The sequence below is a fragment of the Sparassis crispa genome (genome assembly GCF_003851025.1).
Source record: "Sparassis crispa DNA, contig_000000F, whole genome shotgun sequence".
Taxonomy (NCBI): Eukaryota; Fungi; Basidiomycota; class Agaricomycetes; order Polyporales; family Sparassidaceae; genus Sparassis; species Sparassis crispa.
In genome coordinates, this window is record NW_020939747.1 from 4,572,664 (window position 1) to 4,598,731 (window position 26,068).

Below are 26,068 nucleotides of genomic sequence, written 5' to 3' on the forward strand. Positions count from 1 at the left end.
TCTCCAGCGTAGGGATCACTGGTATAGCTGAATGACCCACGACGGCCTTGACTCCTGGTCAAATCGAAACCGCCAGTCTGTCCAGGGATATCATGGCTTCCACGGCCTGACTTGAACGCTTCTTCTATCATGATACGGTAGAGCGTCAACTGAGTGTGTGATCAGCGGGAAGGAATTGACCAAAATCTAATCTTATCTATGTAGACTACATAGCTCAGCGGCACCTTCCCAGTAACTACATACATTCTTAGTATTGAGTCTTCCAGTTTCACTGTGACGTTCCGGCTGATACATTGCCTTTCTTGTGTGGTATTTTTACCTTTGACTGTGAACTTGGCCTGATTGAGCTGGTACCGAATAAGCCATGTATTGGACTTCTGGAGATTGCTGTGACCGCGAAGTCTTGTCGAAGATTCTTGCCCGTCAATCACGGTTGATGTGCTCATTCGCTTCTGTTCCCCCACCGGTGTGAAGTGGCTCTCTGCAATCCTCACTCCACTATCGCAGCTTTCAGAGGCACGGCACTTACAAACTACGAAGACCACTATGTCTATGTCGTCTACTACCCTCGAATCAGAGTTTACTTTGTGGCAGTCCCTCACGCAAGCCCATCTCAATCCTTTGAACAAGAAATGTGTGACTCTCCCCATCCTTAATCTTAGAAACCAATACTCGCGCAATTTCCATTTGTAAGTGCTCTATGTGCTCAGGACTCTCAGAATCTGACACGTCTGTTCTTGCAGGTCATGGCTTGGATTCTGGGTCGCATTGTGAGTAGTGATATTTAACAGTTACAAGGCGGGGCCTTCTCTGCGACTGTCCGGTCCGAGTCGCATTATTGCAAACATTGTGTCCCAAGACGTCTCGACGACTGACCCTGTTTGACAAGCCTTTCCTGGTTCGCATTCTCGCCTCTGATTCCTGTGGCAGTCAAGAAGGACCTCAATTTGACGGCGGCCCAGATAGGTTTTGTGCCTCAGCTTTCCTCCCAGCTCTCAAAGTCCCTAACCTCGTTGTTAAGGAAATTCAAACGTAGTATCTTTGTGCTCAACTCTCGTAGTCCGCATCATCGTCGGTCCTCTGGTTGACCGTAGGTGTTTGGCATATCCCTGCGATTTTAGGTTTCACTTTGTGTGTGATAGGCTATGGTCCGCGAAAAGTGATGGCAGGACTTCTCGTGATAGGCGCCATTCCATCAGGTCTCGCAGGCACCATCGCAACTGCGCAAGGGCTCTACATCGTACGGTTCTTTATCGGTACGCGTCCTCTTATCACGTCTCGTTCCTCCGCGGACCTTCTGTGACTCAGGCATCCTCGGTGGGACTTTCGTGCCTTGTCAGGCGTGGACGACAGCGTTCTTTGATAAGTGCGTCGTAGGGCGGGCGAACGCGCTCGCTGGTGGGTGGGGAAACGCGGGCGGCGGTTTCACGTTTATTATTATGGTCGCACTGTATGACCGCTTGATTGCGGATAGACTCGCGTCGCACGTGGCCTGGCGAGGTATGTCTGTTCTTGCTCGAATGAAAGGTGATTATCTGAGGTTTCATTGCAGTTGCATTTGCGATCGTCCCGGTCCCGGTGTTGCTGTTTACTGCTGCTGCAGTTCTCGCGTTCGGGACGGATCATCCAAACGGCCGGTGGAGTGACAGGCATGGTCCTACTCCCAGTGAACCCGACGTCACTGAAACCGAACAGGTGCAAACTGAACACCACAAAAACGCCTTCTACCTGCGGGACAACGAGAAAAAGAGTGAAAGGGTAAATGTTCAGGTGGATCCTGCAGAAGACGGTACGAAGATTGAGTGAATTGCAGCCTGGTTTCATTACTGATATATGTATGTCTTTTGACCAGGCTTGGCCTCTCTGGATACAGCCGTGAATGAACCGTTGACATGGAGCCTTTCGTATCAGCTTCTCGTCTCGTCGCTGACCTGGCTGCCGTCCTTGGCCTACTTGAGTACGTCGCACCTTCCGTGTGTTTCACCTTCCGAGCTCAAGGGTGGAATGCAGCGTCATTCGGATTTGAGCTTGCCATGGACGCGAATCTCTCGAACGTGCTATACGACCTGTATTCTTCGCGTTCGTTCGGGCAGACAAAGTCCGGCTATGTACGTCGGGTCTTCTTTTCCGTGCGCATGCAATCGTTGAGACCATGCAGATTGCAAGTATCTATGGATTGTTGAATGTTTGGACCCGGCCCTTTGGTGAGCCATTCCGGAGATTCTTACCTGCAAGTCCTAAGCGTGAATCGTGAATGTCAGGAGGATATCTCGGGGATGTGATCTATCGCCGCTTCGGAGTGCCCGGCAAGAAGTACCTTATGCTCGTGCTGGGCATCTTGCAGGGGTTCATGTCGATCGCGCTGGGTCTGTACATCGATAGCCGCGAGCGTCCGTCACGTAGGTCGTCGCTGTCTTGTGCGATTCTGGGTGATATTGAACTTAGCTAAGTTGCCGTCGTGATCGTGGTGTTCACCATTCTCGCGATCGTGAACGAAGCAGGCAACGGGGCGAATTTCTCCTTGGTGCCGCATTGCAATCCGAGTGTGTCTTTCTTTTCTGTTTTCGTTGTCACGTGTTTACTGATCGCATCTCTGCCTGCTCAGACTCGAATGGCATGATGGTAAGTTTGAAATCACGTAAAAACGGGCATTTACTAAATGCTTTTGCTGATATAGAGCGGTGTCGTCGGTGCGATGGGCAACCTCGGCGGCGTGCTTTTCGCCCTCGTCTTCAGGTTCCAACCGATCCCATACGGCAAAGCCTTCTGGATCGTGGGTATCGTGACCGTTGTGCGTTATCTGCGTTTTGCCCCGTGGAGAGACTCTAACAGACAACTGCCAACAGGGCGTCAACGCTGTCCTCTTGCCAGTTCGGGTGCCGAGGTGGTGAAGGGTAATAGCTGGAGGGTATCGTTGAGCGACTGTCATGAGGTCTCTGCTTGAAGCCTTGAAATAGTCTTTGGATCAGCATCCGTTGTCGAAGTGCCATGCAAAGTTGGTTTGATGTATTTGTAATGCTGTCGTTGATGCCAGTTAGTAAGTACTCATCCTCTTTTGCGCTGTGAGACTTCACAATCAGATATCGCGACACATGCCCCTGTCATTTGATTTCAGATGCATCTCGGCGACAATACGAAGCTCGTTATCTCTCTAAATCCATCACAAATCCATGAGACACGGCGCCACTGCGACTTCCCGCTGCGGAACATCAGACGTGCGCCTTCGGATATGATCCGCCATGCGTCATGACGCTTAAAGCCAGTTGTGGGAGAGCGAGACTCGGTAAACTCATCATGATTGTGAGTGCAAGAATGGGGATCGCGTACTCTCGCTCGTCGGACAGCAGCAGCGAAGAGGGTGCATCGTCGACGTTCACCGCTGCTGCGTCCGCGCCATCGTTGTCCAGTGCTTCGCTGTCGCTACCGCCCTCAATAGCCGATCCGGAACTGCAATGTCCGCCGCTCCCTGAAAGTCTACCTCCGTTACCAGTTAATAAAACTCCGAGAGTGACTGCCAGCGTGGTGAACTTGCCTCCCACTGCAGCATGCAGACTATAGAGTGTTGACTTCCTCTTAGGATGTTCATACCCCAGATGCGTGGATAATGAGGAACCCTGCCCTACTACGACTCACGGGGAAACATCCACTGAATTGCGAACCACCTCTTTCGTCGCTATTTGATGCAGTGCGTCATATCCCGCTATCCGGAGTTCTATTCCTGTGTGTTTATTCACGAAACTAGGGCTTTATCACACCCGCCCATCTCCACTTCGTACGCAACCACGGCGCAGTACCGACCTTTGACGAAGTTAAGCTGCGGGACTGGAAGATTCACATTCACGGGCTCGTGCGCACGGAGTGCATGCTCTCGCTGCAAGACCTCCGTGAGAGGTTTCAGGTTGTGACTCTTCCTGTAACGCTCGTCTGTGCAGGAAACCGGCGCAAAGAGCAGAATGTCGTCCGCAAGAGCCTCGGGTTTAGCTGGGGCGCTGCGGGAGGTAGGCTTTCGGCCATACAACGCCAGCTGTGAATTTGACAGCCCGAACGCCAGTCTCGACTGCGCTATGGACGGGCGTGTATCTGGCGGATGTTCTCGAGTACGTGCAACCCATTCGACCTCAGGCAAGGCATGTTATTTTCGAGGGCGGGGATACTACTCTTCCGAATGGGCCGTACGGAACCTCCCAGAGGCTGAGCTGGGCCGCGAACAAGGAAAGAGGGATGTTAATAGGCATGGCACTCTTTTTGTACTGAATTTCGTTTCTGAAGTCTTTTATGCCGTAGCTTGGGCTATGAACGGTCTTCCTCTCGAGCCTGATCATGGATTTCCTGTGCGGATGATTATCCCTGGGCAAATTGGTGGGCGTTCAGTAAAGGTGTGCGCGGTCGACGCGGACACTGTGTCTGCGCACTGATTGTGCTTGCTCCAGTGGTTGACCAAGATCGAGATTTCCGCTGAGGAGAGCCAACATCATGTGCGCCTCTGTTCCTTTTCATTGTGCCGGAATCTGCAGGCTCATCCACTTGAAGCTGCATATTTTCGGTTCGTCGCATGAGGAGAAGCAATTATGGGGATGCGTGCCTAAGTAGACTTCAGATAATAGGGTTCTCCCTATGCAGTTGTCTCCCGAACAAGCCAGAGCAGAGAAGGACTGGTGGTATGATCCAAGGTATGTCTGAACAATATATGATGCTGTGTCTAGTGGACGAACGGGTTGTGGGATCTTGGCAGATACCTCATATCGTAAGTTGCATGGACGCTTTTTGCATGGTTTTATATGGCTCATATTTACACTTGTCTCAGAGAGCTCAATGTCAATAGGTATGAGTCCTTTTGTGGATCGTGCCCATGTTTTCACAATATACAGTGCGATTGTGCATCCTGGTCATGACGAGACGCTAGATATCCAGTCCCATGGGCTGCAGGAGCTGCGCATGTATACCATTCGCGGATATGCCTATGCAGGCGGTGGGAGGCGCGTCACCCGCGTGGAGATCAGTCTGGACGACGGCCACTCGTGGCGTCTAGCGGAAATGTACGTGCCTTCGAAAGTGTATCACTGACCTGAAATGAATTCATGATGATGATCTCAGCGAATATCCAGAAGACCTTTACCGCAGCATCATTTATTCTGACGAGATCTATGGAAAACTCGATCTTACCGAGAGAGATACGTGTTTGTGAGTTCGCCATGCGTAGCTGATTTGTCGAGATGCTGACGACCTTCCAGCTGCTGGTGCTTCTGGTCTTTCGACGTCCCTGTAGCAAACCTCGCGAGCTCAAGTTCCATTGCCGTGCGCGCGATGGACGAGGCCACGCAAGTTCAGCAACGGGACATGTAAGCTCTGTAACGGGGACCTTTGTATCAGGCGGCTCATCATTGCAGGTACTTGAATGCTACTGGCATGATGAACAACTGGTAAGCACTCCACAAGAACTGCACGGCGTATTCGATTGATCACGAGAAGGTGGTTCCGCGTCGCCATCGTCAAGACAGACACAGGGCTCAGGTTCGAACATCCTGCGCCTGTTGGCACTGAATCCCTAGGCTGGATGGAGGTATGCTGTACTTCACTACAGACTGATTTAAGCGTGACTTGTGGCAGCGTATCAAAGCTACTGGTGGAAATGTTCTGAGTCCAAACTTCAATGCCACGCAGCCGGTTCTCCAACCTTTGCCGCTTGCCGACGTCGGCTCTCCCACTGAAGTCCAGATGACTAACCCTGAAATTACCAGACAAATCACCTGGGCAGAAGTGAGGGCTCAGGATCGCGAGAGGCCGTGGGTAAGATGACGAGTCTTTGGTCGGCCTTGATTCTGGCTGATGAGACGCACGTCCAGTTCGTCATCAAGGGTCAGGTATATGATGGTACCCCGTATCTAAACGAACATCCTGGCGGCGCAGACTCTATCCTGTTAGTTGCAGGCGAAGACGCAACGGAGGACTTCATGGCAATACACTCTGCAGATGCGCGGAGTAAACTCAAACAGGTGAATGTCGTTTTGGATTGTCGTCAATTGTCCTATCTCATGAGGAACTAGTTCCATATTGGCACTCTGGTTGATGCAGTCTCCGAGTTGTCCAAGGTCGACGCACAAGCTGATGCCAGTAGTCCTTTCCTGAAGCCAAAATCGTGGAAAACTGTAAAGCTGATAGAGGTGGAGAAAGTTAACCACGATACCTGCATGTTTCGATTCGCGCTCCACAATTCTCAGCAGTCGCTCGGTCTTCCTGTTGGTCAGCACGTGTTCGTTCGCCTGAAGCGTAAGGATACTGGTGAGGTCGTACAGCGAGCATATACGCCTATTTCACTCCAGGGCGTCGTTGGAATGGTCGAACTCTTGGTCAAGTATGTTTAAACCACGAATTTCTCGTCGAAAAGACTGACGACGAGTCATAGAATATATCTACCATGCGCGCTGTTTCCGACAGGTGGGAAGATGTCGATAGGATTTCACGCTCTCCGTATTGGCGATACGATCGACCTGAAAGGACCTCTGGGCTCATTCACCTGGCAAGGCCTCGGCACGGCTCTGTACAGGAGCACCTGCAGAAATATCAAAGAAATCGGTATGGTCTGCGGCGGGAGCGGTGAGTTCGGCCTGACTGCTGCGCATGCGTATGTCACGGTGCGGTATCTTACCGACCTTTACTAGGCATTACTCCAATCCTCCAAGTCCTACGAAGCATTCTGCACGATCCCGATGACTCAGGGACGCGTATATGGCTCCTATATGCTAATCGGACGGAGGCGGACATCCTTTGCAGAGAGGAGCTGGATGCGTTGCACACCATGCATGGCGCGTCCCGCTTCTCTCTCCATTACACGCTTACTGTGCCGCCTGATTCTTGGATGCACAGTACAGGGCGCATCACAGACGACATGCTCGCCGCATACTTGCCTCCTCCATCCCCCGATGGACTGATCCTTTCTTGCGGACCGACCGGGATGATAAGGGATGTGGTCAAGCCTGGACTGCAGCGGTATGGGTGGGACATAGAGCATTCGTTGGTCGTTTTCTGAAGCGCAACAACTGCACACCAGGCAACTATCTTGAATGGACGAACAAATTGCCTTTGTAGTCGTCGTTTCTGGTCTTTGATGCCTCTTCGCATATGGTCCTCGAGCGGTCGATGCATCGCTGATGTGAGTACTAGTTCAGAGATGATCAGCCACCTGCTGTGCGTACAATGGTTTTGTCAATGAGACCAAAGTGAGATGCCACTTGGTATACGGTATTCCTCTAAAAAGATTCCGTAGCCTGGGTATATAGACATTTACTCTGTCTCTTCTCTGCCGCTGCACAATGCATTCACGATAAATGCGGTCAATTGTGAAGGCAGCGCGGTTGTAGATCGCGCACTCACACTGTCGTAGCGAGTGGATCCCAAAATTATTCGTTGGGAACCCGGAAGAGACACTCACGTCCGTCGCACTCCATGAGCGCTGAGCCATAGGTGTCCTCACCTTATCGAGGTTCGATGTACACAAAGGTGTTCGTGTCGTGCAGCAGGAACACGGCCGTCGGAGCGGGAGTGAGCGGATTTCAACCGCTGTAAGGAAAGAAAAAAAGGTGTTTCTTTTCTTTTTTTTCTTTGGCATGCAAACTATACAGAGAGGAACGAAAATGTTCGTATCGTGTAGCAAACGAGTGCGCAGTGGGCTCTCCATGCCATCTAGGCAGCAGAGGATGGTTTTTCAAAGATAGTGGTAGCGCGAGATCAGGCAGACTTCCTGGGTTCGTCACGGTCTCGTGTCTCTCAAACCGGTCCTTTCTGAAGTTAGGCTCATCGTCAGACACGGATATCCTGAGTCACGAAGGTTGAAGCAGAGTGGCTACAATTGCAACTGCCTTTGGGAGGGAAAATTAGTCATTCCAAGGATTTTGCCCGCCGGCGGGCAAACTGCTTGGAATGACTACATTTTCCCCTATGTAGTCCGATCAACGATAATTTTCTGAATGCATTGGAGTCACCAATCATTCAATCTCCTGCATTGAAGCGACTTGAGCGTTCGACTAGAAGCTAGAAGATAGATATGAGATGAAGGATCTCATTGTGGATGCTAGTAGGGCCATCTTGGTATCATGACGCTCTCCTGATTTTCCTAGATTTTCCCCGCACACTAGACCAGCGTGTTTATCATCTGGGTATCAAGGCAGGCGAAGTGGGCAACAGGATCGTGAGTCTTACATTTGCATGCAAGTCTTGTCAAGTGACGGATGCCGTTCAACCAGGTTACGGTGGGGGCGCCATCCCGCGCAAACGCCGTGGCGGCCTACTTACATAGCTCACCAAAGCCGTTCGTCCTCTCGTCAGAACGCGGGTTCACTACAATCACAGGCAGGTACAAGGGAGTTCCGGTGTCCATCGTGAGCATTGGGATGGGACACCCAAATGCCGACTTCTTCATGCGCGAGGTGCGGGAATGCCTCAGCGGCGACATGCTGGTAGTAAGGTCAATGGGAACCGTATCGGCTTTTTGTTTGTGCGCGATCTGATGGTGAGACTTGTGCGCGGGATGCAAGGTTTGGGTCCTGCGGTGCTGTTATAGATGTGCCGGTGGGGACGGTTGTGGTACCAAAAAGTAGTATTTGTGTTACCAGGAACTACGATTTCCCCTTCGCCAGTGGATCGTCACAGGAGTATCTGTACAAGATAAGCAGACCGGTACGCCAATACTTCAGATCAGATTGGTGCTTTTAACGACTGTGGCATAACTAGAGGCAGATTCAGAGCTTCATGCTGCAGTGCGTGTTCTTTCCATATGACGGAATATTCTTCATCAGCTCACAAAGACCGGCCAGTTGCAATATGCACTTAATAAGCACCGCAGCTCAGAGGAAATGTCAGTTGTGGACCATGTCATGAATGCATCTACGGACAGGTCCGTCCTATTTCCGATGCGCTCCCGCAGCGTCCTTTTCTGACATTGCTCAACTTTTACTCTTCGCAAGGACGGCAAACTTCGTTCCCAGACTAAGACCGCATAGACCGACTCAAGTCATCTCACATAAATCTGGCCACTTTTGAGGTGACGTTATCTGCCCGTCTGCCTCGTTTGACAACGAATTGACGAAACACCTATCAAAGATGGAAACTTTCCACATACTGCACCTAGCTGCAAGTTGGCCGTCTGACACACCCTCCGTACATATCGCATCTGCCCCGCTCAGCACCCTGTCGGTCTCACCCGCCGTTTCATCTTCCCATCTACCATCTGCTCAGATGCAGCCAGCTGGCGCATTGCCCTCTGCACGCAATGGTAAGCCTCTTGTACCGGGACCGCGCATAAGAGCCGCTGCTGCGCAGATGGTGTTCGCCTCTCGCACGTCGCAGGGTTTCATCACCCCACAGCAGGTCAGAGACGTCGAGGCGTGGGCGGGTCGGGCGGTGTTGGAGGCACTGACAGGCTTTGTGATTGACCCAGATGTAAGTAAACTCACTTTGAGATTGCATCGTGCTGAATTGTGTCCCATCTGCATTCAGAGATTACACGATGAGGAGGGGAGTGTATGGGAACTGAACTACGCTAGCGCGAGAATGACGTCGTACAAATTGAATTTTAGAAAAACAAACAAGACGCTTCTGAACTCGCTTCTGGGATCTAGCAAGCTCCCTACGTCACTGTATCACAGGTCTCGTGCGATCCACTTTACTTGGCACTGCTTTGACGAGCTGCATCCAGCCTTCGCACAACTTGTGTCAATTTCGCGCTCTTCAGGTGGTTGGCTATGGAGCAACGCAGCAATCCCCTCTTGGAACGCCAGCTTTCTCCCTCCCTCTCAGCCTCGAACATTCCCAGTACCGGATCTCTACTCACTTGTTACGTGGTGACGAAAAGCCCCGCCCCCACGATGTGACCAACATCCTATGAGCTACCACTGCGGGCTCGCAAAGCACTGTTTGGGGCTTGTGCACATCTGTGACAACGAGATACCGCGACTTAGTGCCGTTCAGCACGTACCGGGGGATGCTGGCGCCCATTGGGTCGACCTGACACGCCGCACCCGCACTAACTTCAGGCTACCCCGAAGAGCTCGCCTTCACGCAGCTGGCCCAATATCTAATCGACTGCAACGTGAAGGCCATCCGTCTCGCTGATGTTACCACTGCCCGCGACCCCATCTGCCGTGATATCACCACGCTCCGCTTTTAGCGCAATGGTCCCCCCGCATGCCCAGAACATCTTCCAGGACATGGAGGACCGCCGCGCCGCGCACCAAATACCGTGCACGTCGCTCTATTGTTCTGTCTACTGCATAGATGTTACCCGGGACGAAGAAGGTGGCGACAGTTAAGCTGGTGGCGACGATGGCGAGTCTGGCGAGGGCACTCAGGCCAGTGAGGATGGCAGGGCCGAAACCGACGTGAGGGCGCGAGACGCGCAGAGTAAGCCAAGGAATTATATCCGCAACAAAGAGACACGAAGAATTTCTCTCTAGCATTAAATACGATCGTGCACATCACGAGTTGCGCCGACTCCGGTTGACAGCAGGCTCGTTATATAGAGGACCACCATCCGTGGATCACCATCGCCCAGTCGAGGGGCCTGGGGAGCCGGTCAGCCTCTGCGGAGTTCTGCGATCCAAGAGCTATAGCCGTCTACATAAATAAAGTCAGAAGGTTTGATTAAGAGGACAAGATATGGCTTCTTTAGCCATGTCCGAACACAGATCCCAGGATCTACTACTTGATAAATCTTTCCTTTGTGTGTCCCTGGTCGTATATCGGTTAGTACACGCGCCTGTCATTCGCTGCGCATGGATGGGACCGCGCGAAAGCTGGGTTCGATTCCCAGCCAGGGAGTAATGCATGCGCCAGCTCTTTTGTAATTTCGATGCTCTCGAAGAACCTGCCTATCCAAGTCCAGGCTCCTAAAACCATCCGTCGTTACAGCGTTCTCCTTTATCCTAGCACGCATGTTTTAGGAGATCATGTGATATATGTTTTATGAGACTTACCCTTTTTATCGAAAATTACCGGATTAGGATGAGCACTAAGAGGAGGAGAACACTGTAAGACGGCTGGCCAAACTCGTCATCCGGATTGTTCCAAGCTTATGCAAGCCTACGTTTCTCACAGGAACTTTGAGATGAACCCTATTGTAGGTCTTATTTTGTGGGGCACGAGCAGCCCCAAACTGGTTGCTTGTCGCGCACCACAGCGCGCCCGCTGCCTCACAACATCATGCAAAGATATCAGAAAATGGAAGAATATTTGCTCTTAGGTGCTCAAATTTACTCCAGTTAAATGAGGAGGCCCCAGTCATGCATTACTGTCTGTCTGCCAGTGCAACAATTTTGGTAGTTGACTGTCTGAGGGAGGTGAAGTTGAAGGTGCAGCTTAGTACCTACTGATGCTTGCAGAATGAGGAACTGCCCATCTGACATTAGCTCCAGCCTTTGCGAGTCTCTTTCTCATGCTGCGCGACATTGTGAGGCAGTGGGCGCGCTGTGGCGCGCGACAAGCAACCAGTTTGGGGCTGCTCGTGTCCTACAAAATAAGACCTACGGTAGGGTTTACCTCAAAGTTCCTGCGAGAAATGTAGGCTTGCATAAGCTCGGAACAATCCGGATGACGAGTTTGGCCAGCCGTCTTACAGTGTTCTCCTCCTCTTAGTGCTCATCCTAATCCGGTAATTTTCGATAAAAAGGGTAAGTCTCATAAAACATATATCACATGATCTCCTAAAACATGTGTGCTAGGATAAAGGAGCGAGAACGCTGTAACAACAGATGGTTTTAGGAGCCTGATCCAAGTCTTTCTACTACTTTGGGATGTCCGCATGTTCCAATCGATCACAGACTTAAGTGTCTTGACCTGGGACAATATGAGTGTGATGTGGTATATTCATTACAAGCAGATATAATGAACTGCCAGAGACCATAATGGTAAATGTCAGCAGATCTCTGCAGGAGTGTGACTTACCTCGTGGTGCTTGTGAAGGTGTTCATTTACATCTTCTGATTTGTCCTGATCATTAAAGTTCGTGCAAATGAGTGGACATACCCATTTGGAGGAAGACTCATGCATATATTCATGCAACAAATGTTTTAATGCTCTATCCTCCATGACCAAATGTGACTTGTCTTCATTATGGCCAAAGATCATGTCCACGGTCTGTTCAGGACTGACAAGGCTTTCTTCAATATGCTCCAAGATGAAATTACCACACTTGGCAATAGCACACCTTTTCATTTCCTTGTGAGTGTCTGATAACTGGTGACCACATTTGAGTATCATCAGGAGATGAAAGCTCAAAGCACTCACTTGGGTCCCAATGCCTTCTTCCTCATGCTTAGGTTCTACCACATCTGGACTGCCTCTGCTTCCTGCACTGAAAGGCGCTGAAACTGGTCTGAGACGCAATGAACACTTTGAGACTATTGCGTGGATGGTCTCAACCTTGATATGAATTTCATTGTGCAATAGCTGACAACGAGCAGACACATTGTGAGAAAGGAGAGGCAGTTGTTCCAACATGAGCCACATAGCATTGAGCTAATACAATAGCTGTTTGAGATCAGACATAATGAGGTGCGACTGTCCTGATTATAGAAAGAAAAGAAAACTACCTAGCTGAGAATCAAACTCAGCTCTTGCGCAGTCAGAAAATATGACAGGTGCATGTACTAACCGATATACGACCAGGGATGGAATTTTGTGTGCTTCTTCATCAAAATATCAAAATCTAGTAATGACATCACATTGCATCACACTTTGCAATGTCTTTACACGTCTTGTAGACATGCACCCTCTACATTATGAGGAATGAAGAGACCAAATGCACTCGACCCTGAGAACCTGAGTGAGCATTATAAACTGCTGCCTGGCATCATTTATACTCATGGACCACAGAACACCTCACTTACTAGGCTATCACAGCCAGGCTCAGCAGGATACCAATGTGGAATTGGATGTCAGTGACACATATATGAAGGTGTGCCACATGGACTCCCTTGCATCTCACGCACATCTTGAGGCAGCTACGATTGTGAATGCGCTGATGAGTGCACACCCGACACAAACACCTAAACCCAACTAAAACAAGAAGGGATCTGTGTGAGAGTGAAGGGTGATGCAACTATAATATGATGCAAGTGGGTCCCAGAACCTCGAACAAAGCCTAGGGGGATGCAACCTGTAAAAGAACAAGGGCTCGCGATGAATACGCAAAGTTGAGCGACAATCTACGACAAAGTTGCAAAAGTCAGAGGTAGAAAGCTAAAGTTGTGATGAAATTGCCAAACTTGTGGATAAAGATGAACTAAATTGCAATGGAAAGGGGAAGTATCTGTGATGGAAATGTTATGGGAAAACACAGTATTCACCATCTCAATGAAGTCGTAGTCAGTCTAACTCAAAAGTCAGAGTAAGACTAATGCAGATGGTATATTGCAGCTCGAAGTATCGCTATGTCACTATGTCGCTATGTCACTATGTCACTATCACAGTGTCGCAGTCTCTAAATGCAGTATGCAGTCTGGAAGTATTGCAGTCTCACTATGTCGCAGGGTCACAGTGGGGTATATCATGGTTTAAAGTCGCTACCACAGTAAATGCAGTTTCTTAGTAATCTAAAGTGAAGGGGGAAGTCTCCTACTGATCTTCCATGGTAATTGATGTAGATACAGCAGGTATTTATAGAGAGGGGAACAAGGGAGGGAAAATGTGGAAGTCACAAAATGTCGAATGATGAATCCTAACATTAGAAAAGGTCGCAATAGTCTAGGACCAATGGAAAAATAGAGAAAGTGAGTGGAGAGGTGAAAGTTGTACATTAGAGACAGAGATGAACAGTAAAGTAGAGGGAAAGTGAAAAAAAACATATGTTACCTGTTATAAACCACATGAAATGCTCAAACAGCATCTCCGGTCCAGCACGAAGATAGTCTTGAAAGGGAAAGTCGAACAATAAAGGGCATCAGATTTGCAAAATGAGAGGGCATGACTGTCAAGCGACACCGATAAGTCAGCACAATAAACTAGGAAGTTGGTGTGACATCGGAAGAGTACAGAATTAGATGAGAATTAGACAGGGTGCATCGAATGAGGCCCAAGGACAATGTGTAAGTCATATCTGATGAAGCGGGAGACACAAGAGTGGTGTATGAGTGATGAAAGAATGTTGAATGTCAGAGAGAAGTCGTGAGAAGTCAAGCGAAGTCGCAAAAGTTCGTAGAATGTTACGAAAGAGTTGGACACAACTCGGAGATTAAGACATAGAGTGGTGAAGTTGGAGAGATTGCTGGAAAATGCATTTTTCAGAGGCCAGGAGGTCTGAGAGCGTATCAGCATGCAGCCATATAGAATATCAAACTAACCCTCATGCACATTTGGTGGCCAATCACGTGCTGTATATTCAGTCATTTTATCAGTCTGTTCTTGCCATGGATGCGGCCAATGTGGCCACTGCTCAGGCTCCAGCTGCGAACACAGCTCACACTTCCCAACTCTGGTTTCAGACAGAATCAGGTCTGGCTATTATGACAAGAATGTGAACCCCAGGGTCGCAGCAAATATGGCCCGTATCACAAATAACCCTTTTGCTTTTGCTGCTCTGATGGAATTGCTGCAAGAGTTCATGAATGCAGCTGATGAAATGGGGAGTCAACAATCGTGTGAAGACTGTGATCGGATGATGGTCAGCTGGTGACGTATGTTGTACCGGTTTGATCCCTCCCTCTCAGAGAATGAATACTAGCACTGCAAAATTCTAATATGGTATGGGATGCATATCCTGTACTACAAGGTGTGTTTTTCTGCAAGCATGCTGCATGCATTTTTCTGCGAGCAAGCTGCATTGATTTATCAACATGCCCCTAGGTCTACCATACTCCTGGCACACATCAGGAAAACTTCACTTTTCCTTAAAGACCTTTTGCTCTGAAAACCCTTATTTAAGGCTATAAGTTCTCAAATAAGTCTCAATAAGTTGGATTTCAGACGCTTAATGTAATATGGCTTATGCCCTTTTTGTCCTTATTTCCTTAAATAAGAACTATAAGTCTGTTCAAGGCAGTTAAGTGTTCTCTTAAGAGAAAGTTGGGTTTTCCTGATGCATGCAGCTGAGAGTGCATCAAGGCAGGGACACTCAAACACTAGTTCTCACTTCTCGTCCACCTTGTGATCAAGTACACATAGAACTCTAAGATACGACAGAGATGTGGGATGTCCATTCTGACCATGGGTGAGATGTTTTGTGCATTGGAAGTGCAGGTCACTTGGTGTAAGCACTCCTTTTGTCTCTCATCTGTCTAGTATACTAAAAGAGCCTGCAGTCATTGTTCACTTCCAGCTTGAGCATCATCCAGATGTCAAACAGTATTTTGGACGTGATGAATGGCTGCTACTTATGCAGTTTGCACTTTACCTGTCTCAGAACCTGAGTTCATGCCAGCGCCCCAGATGCATCTAGACCATATGCCAATGCTTGATCACAGTGATGGCCAGTACTTGTTAGTGTTGCTGTGACTCTGACCCGAGCTGGTCAAATCAGTTTGTCGGGTCATGACTTGTCCAATTAAGCTGGATCAGATCACTTTGGCAAATTCCACTTGCTGTGGCTCAGATTATGTGGCATTCTGATCATGCATCGATTGCTGTGCATGCTACAGTCCGACCACGTGCTCATGAAAAGACTTCGAGTCCTCCATGCAGTGTTGTGGTGGCTCACAGAAAGAATCTGCAGGTCAGTCACACAGTGCAAGCCAGAGTAAAAGCACATCTATGGTGTTGTGGAACAAATCTTGCTCTTTTTAGTTCAGTAAATATTCAAATAATATTAAAACTGTAATATCAAAATTTGTATTAGATGTAACAAAGCTATTAGAAGGGTGAAATAAATAGAAGAATGTGGGCAAATCACTATTATAAGCAACAGTAACAACAGAATATAGTAGCCATTACAAAAGATTCTAATATGTATATTAGAGAAGGCAGTAGCCTTACTATCAGTGACCCGGATATGCCATATGACCCAGAAGTGCCATAACTTTTTCTGTGGTTTGATCTTCCTGTCCGATTCCTTTGAAATTATAGACAGAGAGTCATGCATACCCTGATTTAATACTGTAAACGTTTGGGAAGCAAAGACGGCTCACTTGGATCCCAAGAAATTCAGGATTGCAAGACTGTATTTGGCTGGTGTCACACCTCGGCATCTCTCCAAGGTGTCCAATACAACTAAAAAAATCCGAAAAAATAGTGTATAGTACTCTGTATACTACAGAAACATTATCTGAGATGCCGCAGACAATTGAGCAAGACGTCGTGCTGCGGAACCAAAAGTGCCATATTATGGCACATCTGGGTTATCAATAGTATATAGAATTGAGGCTAAAAGAAATGCATGGCCTAATAGAGCAGTTGGTAGATTGTGTGTGCAGCATGTGCTTATGTAATCATGTGTCTGAAAGATCAGGGTTCAAGCCTGACTGAGTGCAAGTTGTTTTGTATAAGTTGTTATTGTATTACAATTCTCTCAGACTATTGTTAACAATAACTTTGACAATTGACAATGACTGGTGAGTAGTGAACAACACCTTGCCCAGTTACCTGGGCTATTGTTATACAAAAGTGAGAATCACAGCTAAGCTCAAAGCCAAAAGTTGTGGGCTTACTGCAACTCCTACCTCCTACCTGCCATGTCGAAGACCTAACCAATTGATGAAACTTCTGTGAATGATGCCCAGGATAATCTTGCGATAAGTGAGTGATTCTGCTCTCTATGTATGGAACTGTCACTCATACTATTATTACAGCTCATCACAAATTAAGCATTCCTTTCACCACAGGTCAACACCTAGCATTTACGAACTCCTTCTATAATCCAACAATTGTATCATACCTTCGCTGTTACTGACGTACCTACATCCTACAAAGATACTCGCTCGGAATCACAGATACGTCATAAATCCTATATCATATGTGTTGACATCATAAAGACTATCGAGATTAACAGATCACCCATATCTTGCCTCCTACCTCCTGTTACCTTCCTGCCCACACTGTTCCTTCCATTGATCCTGGGCATTCTACATCGAGAACATTCTTAATGGCATCTGACCACCTAGCAGATCATCCTCCCAGTTCTCACTGGTCATTCTTCGACTGTGTATCTATCACCAACACTTCCAGATTGATGAAAATCATCAGCGCATATGATATCATATCCCGATCAACGAATAATCTCCGACCATCTATGTGGCACACAATCAGCATAACACAGTACGATCAATATACTCGCTCCCCCTAGCTTCTACCTCCTGCCATCCGCTGTTGCCATTGTGGTTGTGCATCCACTACAGTTGTGATGCTTCATAATGCATACAGTACAATCCGGTATGATCTCATTTACTTATTCAAAATACTCATCCATCAATAGCGACTACAACTACCATTCTGACACCACTGTTATCTTGTGATTGAGATGGGCCATCCCTCCTAAACATGGGCGACTACTTTCAGTAAAGACTATGCCGATCGACGCGCAATGATTGATCAATTGACATCGAACATGCCCAATCCCTGTTGCCTATCGTCATTGATGGAACATGTTACCAATGGTATCTGTGCAAATCTCTTAGCTCTAGCTCTGTCCAATTAACATAACTAACGTCATCACGTCCCCATCACGACCTCGAGCTGAAACATCCAAACACTAATCCATTTCTTATTCTTCGCCTATGCGCTACCCAATTGTCTCACCCGGTAGCTGAAATGACTAAGAAACGTGCTTCGACTGATGAAACTGCTGATGAACACCTTGCCAAATGGTTTTTCCCACTTTTCCTCCTGTATGGACCATTGATATGCTCATCAACTTCAAACAGTTCCACTACTTGCACTTCAGGCATTGTGCCCTCATCTTTTGCTGATACATCTTCAGATACCATATCTGACATCGGAAACAATGTCAATGCCCCTCTGTCTGCTAGGACAGTAGTATCTATGATCCCTGTGATGGATGTAACAAAGAGGTGTGAACTTGCAAATCCTTTGACACATTACTTACTTATCACCATCCTCAGGCCATCCACGTCAGGTGGCAGTGGTTTATCTAACTATGTGAACAGTAAGTAATGTGTTCCAAATTCTATAGTCCATTTGTTCATACACTGATGATGCCATACGCAGTTCTGATCCCGTAAATGATACAATGGCAACAGCTAGCACCAGCGCCACCAGCGATGCTCCTACTTCATACATATTTCGATCATTCATGCTATTTTTCACCGACACTTATCCCATTATTTCTCAGTCCCGTTGTGATAGGAGTCATCACCAGTCGATGTGACTGAGAGTACAAACAGCCCTTATTACAGTTCGTTCACAATCCCATTTGCGAAAACCAATACACTAATTAAATCTAACAGAAGAATTCACAAGACGAGTGACTACTCCAACCCCACTAATGCTCATTTTGGTATTTGCCACATTCCCGATAATGTAAGGTGGGGGTCATTCGGGACTGAAGATGAGTTACACTTTCTTTGTTTCAATGGCAAAGGTGTTGCCGTCTGGCTCGTGGGCGAAATTTGCACTAACAATGTGCGGAGAAATTATATGCTTCCTCCTCATCTCAACATCACCATTTATCCCATAGTTGGCAGAGATGCAGAGGCTGCTGTCAACTTGCTGCATAAACACGGTTGCGAACCTGGCAGTCAGCGTAGTTGTTACTATTGGATCAATCACAACACTGAATTCTCTTTTGTAATAGGACAATCATTGCAAACAAACCCGATCTGGGTGAGCAAACACATGCAAAAGACTCTCAAAGGTGGCGAGAAACAGGTCAGTGAAATAAAATAAAATAAATAAAACCTTTTACGCACTCAATATCATTCTAGTCCACTCAGTTCAGATCCTGTTTCAATGCTACAAAATGACTCGCACCACAACACAAAATGACAATATGGCCAATTCATGAGATTGGCGAGAACAACCTCATCCTTTCCGAGTGTAATGTTTGCTGTTGGAGAGTCAACAGTGAAGGCAAACCCCTTTGGAACGGTGAATGGACCCACTGGCGAACCGGTTTTGAACTCGTCAGTGTCAATATGCTTAACATAGGACCGGAGATCGAGCATAAGGAAAGAGCAACCATGGATATTGATGTCTCCATATAAATCCCAATTTCATTCTACCAGACGATGTTTGATTCTCATCAAAATGGACGTATACTTCAGATTCCAATATTCCATTCGAAGTATGTACTTATATACCTCCAATTCTGGAAATTTTATCTGGAAATTTTATGTACAATGCCCAATGCGACCAAAGTGAAATTGGAGCCCGGCATGCAGATGCAGTGCCAACTCCCCACAAGTTTGGTGGTCGGCCCACCAGTGGTGAGAGTACTGGCAGTGGGCTAAGCACTGGCAAAAGTGGTGGTGGTCAGCCCACCACTGCCACAGTTAACATGCCATGCATCGGCCCGCCAATGGCATAGGCCAACATGGCGGCCATCGGCCCATGTCCACTGGGTACTCAGATACCGTTGTCCGACTCACACTGACAATGTCAGTGTTCACTGGGTAGTCAGATAGGATAACATGACTGAAAGGTGTGGGTCAGTAGCTATGATGTGGATCTGTATACATGAATCAAATTCATTGTACCATCTCGCAAGACGAGAATTGCCAATAGGAGTGACATTCTGTGATAGGCGTGATCTTTCTGTCCGGCAAAGCATTTTTCAGACCGAAAACATAGCATTTTTGAGGCTGATTTCAGCGGATTCTGAGAATAAACCTCTAGGGAAGTTTCCCGGGTCCTGTTGCTTCGCTACAGTACTGTAGTGAAATGACCTTAGGTTCACGGCCTGTGACCTGTGACATGTTTTCTTCCTCAGTTCACAGTTCACAGGGTTGGAGTGACCTGTGACCAAGTTCAGTTCAGAGGCGCCACAGGCGCCCGCCGACGGTCCACCATGCCTGATGCTGTGAGCGCCGGTGACATCCTCTTTCGCTTCCAGTTCACAGACATCCGTGACACACTACAAACCCTTAAGCGAGTTCAGTTCACAAGGCCTGTGACGCGTGACTGAACCTAAGGTCGTTTCACCACAGTAATAGTGAATTACAGCGCTTTGCAAGTATATGCGGAATCATCATCAATGGATTTTTGGTCTCAGGCGCCCCGAGCTTGCCCCGAGCCCAGGACCCCAAACTGTTGTAGTGGCACGTTACTACTGGAAGTCTAGCGGAGGATACCGGGAGGGCCATCGGTGACACGAATTTCCCAAAAGCAGTTGTCCGAGGCATGCCCAAAGCTTGTCTAAGCTCCTGCATTAGGATGCCGTAGAAAACCCACGTGGGGCAATTGGTTTGTGGTATCGCCCTATTTCTTACGGAGCTCAGACCGGTGAGACTGCGAAATGGGGCGAGAGAATTCTGGTGTATTCGTCGTTCTCGGCCTACTTAAATACTCGTACAGTACAATCGGTCTGAGTCAGTACCGAGATAAGTGTAGTCAGCGAGAGACAAGCCGAGCCGTGGGATCGATGCTACGTAGAGTCAGAATCTCGATGGGAATAAGGACGAGTCATCATACATAGCGGGTGACTTGTCAGAGGGTCAGGAAGTGACGAAATCATATGACTAGGAATAGGGGAACTGAGTCGAGAATATGTCGTACAAGATCTCCTCAAAATGAAACGGAGACATACCATTTTCGGAAGGGACACAACAAGACCAAACCGAACACGTCGTCGGGCCCAACACCATCCCCTCGTACAAGAATCTTGCTCCGGCAAGATAAACGACGAATACTGACAACCAAGGAGACAGAAGACAATAAGAGAAGGTAGGTCATGCGTCAAAAGAGCTGACACCATTTTTTTAGGCATCGCGAGAGGTGCCAGCGCGACCGAGACTGGTGTCGAGTCGGCGTTGCATTCGCGCTCGGGCGTCGCGACGCTGAAGGTCGGCAGAGGAGTACCATAACTCGGGATCCATATTCGACGGGTGATAACGTTTCAAACGGGCAGCATTGTACAAGGTACGAAGGATGTAGCCGTTTCGTGTGCGGAGCTGATAAACGTTCCGGTCAGTGACATCGTGAACGATGAAGGGTCCGTCCCAGCGCGGATGGAGTTTCGTCGGGTTTTCCGAACGTCGAAGGACATAATCGCCAATCCCGAGCGCGCGTTCGTGGTAAGTACCCTCACGGCGGCGCGCCTCGTCCTGCAAGCGGCGCAAGGCGCGCGTGTTCGCCTCGGTTCGGAACCTCTCAAGGTTTTGAACATGCTCGAGACGACAGTTTTGCAACGTCGCGATCTCCGCGTCGGTCGGTGGCGCCCGAAGAAGGTCGTAAGTCGTTTCATGCGGAAGACGGGGCTGACGACCAAACGCAAGGAAGAAAGGTGACGCGCCATGGCTCCGACTGACGTGCGCGCGCTGCGCAAGAAGTGCATCTGGTAAGTATTGATCCCATTCGTCCTGTCGGTTGGGAGCCGTATAACGCGCTAACGTCTGTACCAGCATATCGTTAAACTTCTCGAGGCGGCCATTCATCTGCGGATGGTATGGCGAGGTGTGTAAGTGCTGAATTCCTAATCGCTGAAGATAATTCTGAAAAGGATATGACAGAAATTCCTCTCCATTATCCGTGAGGACGGTGGAAGGCTTCCCATGGGTCGTGATAAGGCGGCGCAGCAATGCGATGACAGCAATATGAGAACGGCGTGGAATTGCAGTCGCGTAGGCAAAATCGGTGCCGTGATCCATGGCGGTAAGAATATACTCATTTCCTTCTTTCGATTTCACGAGGGGACCTATAAAGTCGAAAGCCCAATGATCAAAGGCATCCGTACGAGGAAGTGGGTGCAACGGCTGGGCAGGTGGAGCCTCGCGCTGCGTGAACTGGCAAGCATCGCAGCGACGGATAACGAATTCGACTAACTCAGTGACAATTGGCAGCCATACGCGCGACTTCAATGCTTCCGCAACTGCACGAACACCGAGATGTCCGAGGTCGGTGTGTACCTCCCGAATGACCCGCAAGGCCTCGTCAAGGTTCACCGGAACTGGCAAGAAGACTTCGCCCTGACCAAGGTCAACAGAGTGAAAGAGTGCACCATCGCGGACGAGGAAGCCACGACGACTCGGCTCAGCACTAGTATCTCGAAGTAAGTCTTCTCTCCATTTCTTCAAAGTCTCGAAAAGTGCTGACCTATCATGGTCCACTGCTGGCTCCATCGGGTTCGCAAACAATGGGCCAGAGGCCTCGTAGTCTGGAACATCAGCTTGGCCATCATGACGGGACAATGCATCAGCGGCAAGCTGATTACGACCGGGGCGGTACCGGATTAGCACATCAAAGTGTGCGATGTTGTCGGCGAAACGGGCAAGACGGCGACCCAAATGTTTCTGCGACAAGAAGTACTTCAAAGATTCATGGTCGGAACGCACAACAACAGGTGAGCCTTCAACGTAGCTTCACCATTTCTGCAAACAGTGATCAATTGCAAGCATTTCGCGCTCCTGCGCGGAGTACCGCTGCTCAGTCGGGGTCATACGACGTGATTCAAAAGCAATCGGCCGAAGATCAGACTCCTTGAACGCGAAGCGTGAGCAATCTCCCTCCCCCTTGGGAAAATCATTTTGCGATTGATGGAGGATACCACCAATAGCATGGCCCGAAGCATCAACATCGAGAACGAAGAGACGCCAAGGTGACGGGTAACTGAGAAGAGGAGCAGAGGTAAGTCGCGATTTCAAAGCGACAAAAGCCTGTTCGCAAGGGGCTGACCATTTAATTTCAGCACGCTTCCGGGGATTGCCCTTTAATAAATCGTACATCGGCCCAGCAATCTTCGCAAACCCTTTCATGAAACGGCGGTAGTAGCCAGTAAGATTGAGGAAACCGCGAAGACGAGTAACATTATCGGGACGTGGCCATTCAGTGATGGCCTGGACTTTCTCTGGATTCGGACGGACACCGGCAATAGAAACAATGTGCCCGAGATAAGTCAACTCAGTTTGAACCCACTGACATTTGTCCTCGTGTAGGATCAGACCCTGGTGATCAAGACGGGTGAGGACCCAGTCGACATCAGCGAGATGCTGCGGAAGGTTCGGTGAGTAGATGATGATGTCATCAAGGTAGACCATTACGCAGCGATCAAGACGCGAACGAAGGAGGTCATTCATAAAGTTCTGGAAAGTCGCAGGTGCATTGCAGAGGCCGAGAGGCATAACACGAAACTGATAGTGGCCGAAACGCGTAGCAAACGCGGTCAGCGGGCGTGATGCAGCACTGAGTGGGATCTGCCAGTAACCGGATCGCAAGTCAAGGGTCGTGAAGAAACGCGCGCCACGAAGATTTTGATAGGAATCATCGATACGAGGAAGAGGGTAAGCATTCCGTACAGTGAAGTTATTAAGCTGACGGAAATCAACACATACCCGCATTTTCCCGTCCTTCTTCCGAATGAGAATCAATGGCGCGGACCACGGAGACTTGCTCGGTTCAATAATTCCATCCCGCAGACCTTCGTCAACAAACTTCTGAACCTCCTCGTGCTCCGGTGGCGATAAAGGACGCCCATGCGCACGAATTGGTCGTGTTCCAGTCACATCGATGACATGTTCACATCGACCTGCCGGTGGTGCACCAAGCTTCGTACGAAATAACCGTGGAAACTTTGCCTTCATACGCGCATGCAAGCGTGCACCAAACGATTTGATCTTCGCTAGTGGGGATTTGTGGCCAGAGGTTTCCTGCGGAGACTCAGTTACAGGTTCTTCAGCTAACAAGTACAACTCCAATGGGGCAGCTACAAGAGAAGCCCAACGGTTTGATGCAGCGGCTCCAGCGACGCGCGGCAGGGGAAGAGGCTGCTGTACAGTCATGGCATGCAGCCGTACAACCTGACAAGTACGCGGATCCGTCAAGAACCAAGAGCGCGTAGCCCAATCAGGCTGCGCATTATACTTCTGCAGCCATTCTTGGCCGATAACCATGTCGAAGCGCAGTGTATCGGTGTCCAAGATGAATGCGCAAATCGGCTTCTGCCAACCCCCGATTTTGATGGCGAAATGAGCCCAAGCTGACGTGGTAGTGGCACCCGCACCGCGAACAGAATGAGCCGTCATAGGGTACGTCGTAAGATTAGCCCTTCTGACAACTGACGGCTTGATATAGCAGTAGGCGGCACCAGTATCAATAATGGCCGACGCGAGCTGAAGAGGCTTCGCATTGACACTGGGAGCGAGCTGGACAGCATAGGTGGGCAATAAATGAGGTTCAGGTGCATCATCGGATAGATCAAGCACTGATAACTCCAACGGTTCTTCGCAGCAATCAGTGAACAGCGGGGGCTCGCTTCCCTCGAAGAGGTTCAACTCCTGCGGAGGACGACGTTTCCGAGGTAAGCGACAATTTCGGCTATAATGGCCAAGGCCATTGCAGTTAAAGCAACGTACACGGCTAACCCGATCCTTCGTCTTCAGTGGCGGCGGCTGTTCCATCGCATCAAGGTCCATCGGAACTGGACCAGTAGATGGTGATGAAGACGTAGGAGGAGCCGAAGGTGAGGATGATGCGGCAGACGGAGAAGACGAAGATGATGAAAAAAGACGGTGAGTAAACCCTTTCGTCTTCTTGCGGAAACCGTTTGTGTTGTTCTGATGCTGCGCAGGGACATGATGAAGGTTTGAGAGGCGTTCAATCTCGCGCGCCAAAAAATACATCTCCTCGACATTCTTCGGCTTGTCGCGGCGGATGTCCTTCGCAAACTCGACTGGAAGACGGCTGAGAAAATTCGACAAGCGGTCACCAAATGTCATGTCAACCTCAGGAATCTGAGTCTCGAGGTCACGGAAAGCGGCAGCATATCGAGTAAGGTTCCCTTTCCAAGGAACAGAACGCAGCTCATTGCGCAGAGTCTCAACACGCAACGGCGTATCGAACTTGTCTGTCAGAGCCTTTCGCAACTCTGCCCAGGTAAAGCCGCGCCCGATCTTCTTCTTCTGTGCAACGTACCAATGCTGAGCCTCACCACGGAACAGCATCGGGACTTGTAACGGCCAATCCACCTCGGGAATGTGCTGACCTCGGAGGTAATCCTCGATCAATGTCAGCCAAGCACCAAGATCGTCGCTATCCTTGCCGTGGAAATGTGCGAGGTCGACCTTGAATTGGCCGGGACGCACGGAAACAGGTGGCGGAGGAGGAGCAGGCGGGAGAGTAAAATGTGCCGGAGGGAGATTGAATTGGGTGTTCGCAAAACCGTGTTCGAGGGCAATGCGGATATCGTCGGCAGAAAGGGCTGGGGCCTGAGCGTGAGTAACGCGGTGGTCAAGATCACGAAGGATTGCCTCGAGAGCGTGATAGATGTCCTCGGGAAGGCCAGCAGCAAGCGCGGCGAGCTGAGCCTGAGGATCCATAGCGGCGCACTTAGTACGAAATAGGAAGGTGTAGTACTACAATAAACGGCGTACCACTGAGTGCGAAGGGGGGGTGAACGTCAACGGGAGAACAGCGACGTCAAGAACAGTGTCGACAGAAAGATATTAGCTGAGGAGAGTGAAGCTCGATCAACGGCGAGAGTCCTGTCTCGAAGTATGAGGCTGCTGCAGGTAACCCCACACTTGATCAAGTGTGGTATCGCCCTATTTCTTACGGAGCTCAGACCGGTGAGACTGCGAAACGGGGCGAGAGAATTCTGGTGTATTCGTCGTTCTCGGCCTACTTAAATACTCGTACAGTACAATCGGTCTGAGTCAGTACCGAGATAAGTGTAGTCAGCGAGAGACAAGCCGAGCCGTGGGATCGATGCTACGTAGAGTCAGAATCTCGATGGGAATAAGGACGAGTCGTCATACGTAGCGGGTGACTTGTCAGAGGGTCAGGAAGTGACGAAATCATATGACTAGGAATAGGGGAACTGAGTCGAGAATATGTCGTACAAGATCTCCTCAAAATGAAACGGAGACATACCATTTTCGGAAGGGACACAACAAGACCAAACCGAACACGTCGTCGGGCCCAACAGGTTGATGAGACACTCTGGGCATGGTCTCTCTGGTTTTGGCTAGGCTCGGACTCTCGG

General features: G+C 49.1%; 4 protein-coding genes and 1 non-coding gene across 5 annotated transcripts; 4 read left to right on the top strand and 1 right to left on the bottom strand.

The window, feature by feature from the left end:
* Positions 1-546: 546 nt before the first annotated feature.
* Positions 547-2,891, top strand: SCP_0116590 (Nitrate transporter; the record flags this gene model as incomplete). Its single annotated transcript, XM_027753879.1, has 15 exons — positions 547-689; positions 744-770; positions 890-966; positions 1,022-1,090; positions 1,143-1,256; positions 1,309-1,500; positions 1,553-1,789; positions 1,853-1,957; positions 2,011-2,108; positions 2,159-2,204; positions 2,262-2,399; positions 2,451-2,543; positions 2,606-2,622; positions 2,678-2,791; positions 2,847-2,891. 15 exons carry the CDS (start codon positions 547-549, stop codon positions 2,889-2,891), a joined length of 1,515 nt encoding a protein of 504 aa, XP_027609680.1.
* A 421-nt stretch (positions 2,892-3,312) lies between these two features.
* SCP_0116600 (Nitrate reductase [NADPH]) lies at positions 3,313-7,027 on the top strand (the record flags this gene model as incomplete). The annotated part of the gene is made up of 20 exons (XM_027753880.1): positions 3,313-3,522; positions 3,578-3,685; positions 3,743-3,998; positions 4,052-4,231; positions 4,285-4,376; positions 4,431-4,475; positions 4,531-4,543; positions 4,598-4,670; positions 4,733-4,744; positions 4,805-4,822; positions 4,869-5,036; positions 5,095-5,181; positions 5,232-5,339; positions 5,388-5,420; positions 5,470-5,560; positions 5,608-5,787; positions 5,844-5,993; positions 6,045-6,352; positions 6,404-6,594; positions 6,660-7,027. The coding sequence occupies 20 exons, from the start codon at positions 3,313-3,315 to the stop codon at positions 7,025-7,027; spliced, it is 2,691 nt and encodes an 896-aa protein (XP_027609681.1).
* A 2,069-nt stretch (positions 7,028-9,096) lies between these two features.
* Positions 9,097-9,840, top strand: SCP_0116610 (hypothetical protein; the record flags this gene model as incomplete). Its single annotated transcript, XM_027753881.1, has 2 exons — positions 9,097-9,435; positions 9,493-9,840. The coding sequence occupies 2 exons, from the start codon at positions 9,097-9,099 to the stop codon at positions 9,838-9,840; spliced, it is 687 nt and encodes a 228-aa protein (XP_027609682.1).
* Positions 9,841-10,719: 879 nt separating this feature from the next.
* On the top strand, positions 10,720-10,812 carry SCP_t0116620. The gene is made up of 2 exons: positions 10,720-10,756; positions 10,778-10,812. It is a non-coding gene; the product is annotated as a tRNA-Asp (tRNA).
* A 10,040-nt stretch (positions 10,813-20,852) lies between these two features.
* Positions 20,853-25,403, bottom strand: SCP_0116630 (predicted protein; the record flags this gene model as incomplete). Its single annotated transcript, XM_027753882.1, has 4 exons — positions 20,853-22,449; positions 22,510-22,698; positions 22,765-24,362; positions 24,441-25,403. 4 exons carry the CDS (start codon positions 25,401-25,403, stop codon positions 20,853-20,855), a joined length of 4,347 nt encoding a protein of 1,448 aa, XP_027609683.1.
* Positions 25,404-26,068: the final 665 nt, after the last annotated feature.